Source organism: Charadrius vociferus, unplaced genomic scaffold, assembly GCF_000708025.1.
Source record: "Charadrius vociferus isolate BGI_N301 unplaced genomic scaffold, ASM70802v2 scaffold436, whole genome shotgun sequence".
Classification (NCBI taxonomy): Eukaryota; Metazoa; Chordata; class Aves; order Charadriiformes; family Charadriidae; genus Charadrius; species Charadrius vociferus.
The window spans coordinates 2,473,644-2,479,605 of record NW_009649187.1 but is presented as its reverse complement, the minus strand read 5'-3'; the positions used below and the strand labels follow the sequence as shown (position 1 = coordinate 2,479,605).

The window sequence follows — 5,962 nt, the reverse complement described above, 5'->3', positions numbered from 1 at the left end:
GGAGGCGGGGTGTGAAGGCTTGTCGGTGCTGCTGTGGGGTGTGCAAGCCGCGGGTACCGCCCGGCCCGGGGCCGGGATGCCGCCAAAGCCGTGCGGTCCCGTCCCTTAAGAACGGGGAAACAGTGCAAAGCCTTGAAGTGAAAGATTGATAGCTGCAGAGGGAAGACTTTCCTCTTAAAAAACCTCAAGTGTAAGGGCTGATGTTTCATGTAAACTGCCAGGCTTATTGTGTGGTTTGGAGCCTTTTCTACCCTTCCTTGTGATGCCAGTGCTACAGACTGTGTGTGTACTGACCACGCTCTGCCTTCTGTGCCGCTCTGGATCCTCTTCTCTTAAGGTGTCTGCAGCTCTAAACTGTGTTGTCACGATAAGCGGAGTGGCGATTACATATTCCAATATATAAGTACCTTTTAGTGGCTGCAGCCAGGCAATGTACCTGTTTACACCAGATTATCTGAGGCAATTAGATATTGTATGACACAATGTGGAGACAGATGGACAGTCTGTATCTTGGGTTTTGCATGCAGTCAGTGGTTGAACCTTACTGGTCTGAGTGCAACACGAATACTTTCTGTTCCAGTTTTGCATACCTAGCTTAATGTTTGGGTTTTGTCTCTTACATAAAAACACACAGAATGAGAGCATAATCTTGACAAATCACACTTTAAGATAAGCTTATGTTTAAAGCAAGTAAAATGTCAGTTATCTAACAACTATGTTTCCTGTCAAGGCCTGATAAGAGTTTTGCAGTGTGACTCTGTAGCTGATGAATAAGACTTCTAGATCGTGACTGCACAGGTATGTTTCTTTCCAGTAGTAGCTTATTCACAGGTCAGTGTTTGTTTAAGCTGTGACAATATTTCAGTCCAAGTTTTTCCTGGGTTTTGTGCAGTTGCCTGATAAAAGTGAAAACTGCAGGTTAGAAGAAACAAAGTTAATATTGCTGCCTAGTTTATGTATAGCTTTACCTCATTTGCAGCTTGGTGGCATTTGTCTAGCTTCCTAAGTTCTGTATCTTCCTTTTACAGGCTACATAGGAAGACTGAGCTGTTAAGTGTTTTGACATAGAAGTGCAGATATGTTTCAGGTTTTACACTGGGGAACACAAATGTTATGACTGTGTAATAGGAACACTCTTCCTGAGCAAAGGGGCTTTGAACCAGCCCTGGTCTGTCCACTGTTTTAATGAATGCTATGTGTTCTTCATTAGTATTTAGAGAGGCAACGTATATGCATTGCTGTAGCATAGACACAGGAATGTAGTGTTAAATAGAAGACCTTGAATCATTGTGTCCAAAGCTTCAAAACTGTAGAAGGCCATGTGCTAGGTGTCTAATTACTAAACACTTGCTCCTGTAGTCTGAGTAATTGCCCAATAAGTTATTTTAAACTTAATCCATAACAAAAACTGCCAAGTCATATCTGTAATGCCATAGGAAAGCGCAGATGAAATATACTAATATTTTAAAATAAAATGCACTTTTTAAAGGTTATCAACACTGAATTAATTTACTTTCACTCTCAATAACAAATTTTCACTGCCCAGATTCTGAGATGCACAAAAATCATTAAATAGGGATTAATAAACAAATTGCTGATCTGCAAAATAACTGAAAAGCGATACTTTAACTTGTACTCTGGCATGAGGTCTTCTAATTTTCTTGTGTCCCCTTAACAGCTAAAATGATCTGTTAGTCTGTGGAATGTTTCTGAACTCTGTCTTAAGCTACGTTGTGTTATCTTCATAATACTGACTATTTATCAGGTTCTGCGGAGATTAACCGTGAAGTTTAGGTGACTCTTGCAATGAGCTTTTATTCTAAGTGCACACTATAATGGGATGATGGAGAAGTGGCTGTGGAACAATATGTTTATGTTTTTGGTTTGTTTTTTTTAATAACTTATCTTCCTTGTCAGACAGACTTTTTCTTTTTAGCAGCATTGTGGTATACGTGTAAGGCTTTTCCCTGGTAAATGGTTGCTTTTCATTGAAAGAAGAATGTCTGGTCTTGTTTCATGTGATGCAAACCCCTCTGCACACCCTCTCCCTGGCTGTCAGAAACTTGCTGTTATGAATAAGATGAAGAAAGCTTTCCACTTAAAGAAATTTCAGCTATTAGTCTCAAATTGCTTTGTCTTCTAAAGGACCTCGGAAGACTTGCATTATGTGATCAGAGAGCAAAAATAGTTTTATTTTATCTTGCAGGATGGAACCGATCTCAGATAATGAGACATTTTCCAGACTATCCTATATTACTAGTGCTGAGCTGCCTCAAAGAATAGGACCAGTAAGCGTGGAAGATATTAGAGCAGACCTCTCTGCTGAATTTTCTTTGATTTCTTCAAGCTCAGACACAAGCCAGGTAAGAAAGCTTAAATGTTTGCATTGTTTGGATATTTCTTTTTTTAAATAAGCTTAGTCCTTTCATTGATAAGAACAATCAGAATTTTGCAGAGAAGATGAAAAGTGTCTTTATGGTTTTTATTTGGAGGAGCTACATAGGATTAGATTAAGTTGATATCTTACTGAGTGCATCAGTTTTCTGTGAATGAGGCTAATTGCCAGTTCAGGGCAGCTTAATCATTGAATGTCTTTTGTGGGCTTTATTTTTGATCTCTAGTTGGCCTGAATGTAGTATATATACATGTGCTGCAAGATTAACTCTGTTCAAAATAGCCTGATGAAAATAAAACTGCCTTAACCTGCTAGTTATCAAGCAAAGAAGCTAGTCAAATTTCTAATTTCCTTAATTTATTTTCTTTTTAATTTAAGAGGAGCAGTTTGGAGCCTAAGGGACACATACAAGTTTGCCTGCGTGTTAGGCCATTTACACCGTTGGAAAGAGAAAATGAGTTGCAGGTGTGAAATTTATTTAGTTTAAAAATACTTTAAATGTATGGTGTGTGGGTTTTTTTTTTTCCCTGTAAGCTGAGCTCTTTATATTCATTTCATGCCTGCATTGCTTGCGTTCCCTTTCAATAGGGCTGTGTTTCATTTGAAGATTCAGCAAGCATCATACTGAAGCCCCCCAAAACCTCTTGGAGTCGACTAAGTGAAAAAACTGCTGGACAGATGATGCAGAAGTTTACTTTTTCACAAGTAAATGAATTGTGTTAAAAAGTTTTTAATTTATTCCTGGAAAAAGTTTTTTAACTTATCTGGTTTGCTTGCTATTAAATGATATTTTTAAGCTGTCAATAGTCTTTAAGATTATAAACATAGAATTTAGAAGATTCTTGAAAAGTCTATAATGATTGCTTAAACAAAATAAAGGTGTTTCTTGGTAATGCTCAGGTGTTTGGACCTGAAACAACTCAAGAAGAATTCTTTGAAGGTACCATGAGGCAACCAGTGCAAGATTTCTTAGACGGATATAATCGTCTTATTTTTACATACGGCGTTACAAATGCTGGGAAAACTTACACATTCCAAGGTATAAGTAGAAATGTGTTCTTGTTGAATGAACTTCCTTTTTTTTTAAAGTGAGGATTACTTCTAGCAGAAATATTGTAACTTTTCCATTTCTTTAAAGTATAGGTCTTATATTCTGGCTTCTCTTCAATATTAATAAATAGCCTTTGAAAGTCTCCTTCTGTAACAACTGTTCCTAAACTGCTAACAGAGTTGCTGCCAGAGTTCACATAAACATATAGTGATGTTGCTTTGCAAGGCTGTAATAATTTCAGTTAGTTGTTTGTGATTTTTCTTTTTTCTTCTAAGTACCTACAATGTCAGGGAGAGGGGGGGAGTTAGGAAAATACATCTTCTATATTTCAAGATGTGAAAAAGTGTAAGTCACTCTACACCACACTAGTGTTTTCTTACCTTTTAATATTACAAATGTCATATGCATCTTATAGGCACTGTCTTCAAATAAGGCACAGTATTTGAGTCTGTTTCAATTATTATAGGCAGAGGATAAATGTTTTGAAATGTTTGATTACTTCCAAATATATCTGTCTTGTCTCAAGTTTCTGAGCTTATCAATAATATCCTAGGAGACCTTGTCTCCTGATGCACTATTTGAGTGCTGTTAAAGCTCAATATCCTTTCTGGTCAGATGATGTCATTCTTTTATTAAAATGATTTGAAAAATAATTAATGAGTTGATGGAAACAAATTCTCCCATAATGACATGGTAGTTCTAGATGCTCTACTACTTATTTTCTACACAGAAGTAGTAGAGGGACAATAAGGTTTATGCCATATACAATTGAGCTTTATTGAAGTGACATTGTCCTCTAAGTGATCTTCTGTTAGGTGGATTATAACTAAAGACTACTGCCAGTACTTTCAGTTATCATTAATCTGAGGCAATAATGGGATGCTCTTTCCTGCCTTAATAAAAAATAGGAAAAAAAACAAACCCCAAAATTCCTCAAGTGTACAGTCCCCCATGCTTGATTGGTTTGGGGTACATTGTATGGTTCTTCAAGAATTTTTGATTTGCATCTTTTCAAACTCTGGAGACTTTTTCATGGTATTATAGTTTTAGGACTAAACTATCAATTTGTGGTAAGAATTGGCAGGCCAGAATGTTGCCTACTGAGTGCTATGATTTCCCTTTCTGTTATCCCCAGTGTTGTCAATATAGCCTTTCCTCTTTGACATTACTTTTGCCATTGACTGGATACAGGCCAAGAACTTCAAGATGAAGCAGTTTTTCAGGACTGTTTATTGTTCAGCAGTGACTGTTACTTTGTTCGTATTAAGTTGAATTACAAGCGGCATCACAGTAAACAAAAAAATTATTAGAGAGGAAATGAGAAACAAATGTAATGCATCAGTACTCAACTTAATGTGTTATTTGGTTACTAGCTTGGTGTTTGAGTGCTGACCAGATTTTACACAGGTTCTGACACAGGTGACACAACTAGTTCTGTAAGTGGTAAAAATCCACCTGTCTCAGGAGTAGAAGAAATTATTAGAGGCTGGAAGATCATGCTGTCAGAGTCTGAGATGGGACAGTAGTTTCTCTTCCACTTCCCTTTCTCCCCTTCTTCTCTCTGGTTTAGAAATAGAAGTGAAGTGAACCCTTTTTAAACTTGCATCTGGATTCAGGAAGATAAAGTGTGAACTGAGGCTTTTATTTGACCTGTTTTTGCCTTTCAGGTGCAAAAAGTAGTACAGTCTGAGAAAAGGGTCTGGGACAGGAAAAGGAGTCTTCCCAAGGCTTCTAGAACTTTTTTTGTAGGGCCTGTAGAATTAGTACAGGACTGCAGCTGAGAGATCAGTCATCAGTTGTAGTTCAATGTTACTTCCAAGAGAGAGAGCTCAAAGGCAGCCTATGAAATGCAATTTAAAATCTGCAAATGTCTATTAAATGTCTTTTGGTTGTAGTTTGTTTGGTGATTTTCTTTTTTCTTTAAGGCCAAGCTTATGCAGAATACCCCAGTAGTTTTTGATTTATGTTATGTCCCTTACTGTCTAAGGGGTAGAGCATGAGCTGAGCAGTTACTGAAAGCCAAATACTCCAAAACACTCTAATGACACTTCTCTTACCTTGAGAATACAAAAAAAATCACTGCTTCATGCTGTGTTTTCCAAATTCCTCATGTATGCCTTGAAATTAGAATTGCTTATCTTTCTGTCTTCCTTTATCTGTATACGTTGTTCACAGTAGTAATTAGGATCTTTCTTTTGTATGTTGCTTACAGGGACAGAAGATGATGTTGGTATTCTGCCAAGGACTATGGATATGTTGTTTAAAAGTATTCAAGGAAAGTTATACACAGCAATGGATCTCAAACCCCATCGGTGTAGAGATTATATAAAGCTGACTAAAGACCAAGTGAGAGAAGAAACTGCTATTAAAAATTCAATACTTCGCTTAACAAAAGAGGTAGAGTAGTGCTTCTTTCTATATTGATGAGCACGCACATCTTTAGACAGCTCAGTGTTCAATGAGAAGAGACTATCTGTATTTAAGCATGGATGTGTCTATTTGCTGTCAGCCATCTA

The 5,962-nt window shown here is 37.2% G+C and overlaps 1 protein-coding gene across 1 annotated transcript in view; it reads left to right on the top strand.

The window, feature by feature from the left end:
• Positions 1-2,207: 2,207 nt before the first annotated feature.
• The window catches only part of KIF20B (kinesin family member 20B), a 41,705-nt gene continuing 37,950 nt past the window's right edge, over positions 2,208-5,962 (top strand). Inside the window, exons 1-5 of the mRNA XM_009888805.1 lie at positions 2,208-2,363; positions 2,774-2,860; positions 2,984-3,100; positions 3,296-3,434; positions 5,659-5,843. Of these exons, the coding sequence (XP_009887107.1) occupies positions 2,208-2,363; positions 2,774-2,860; positions 2,984-3,100; positions 3,296-3,434; positions 5,659-5,843 (684 nt within the window). The remainder of the gene's footprint in view (positions 2,364-2,773; positions 2,861-2,983; positions 3,101-3,295; positions 3,435-5,658; positions 5,844-5,962) is intronic.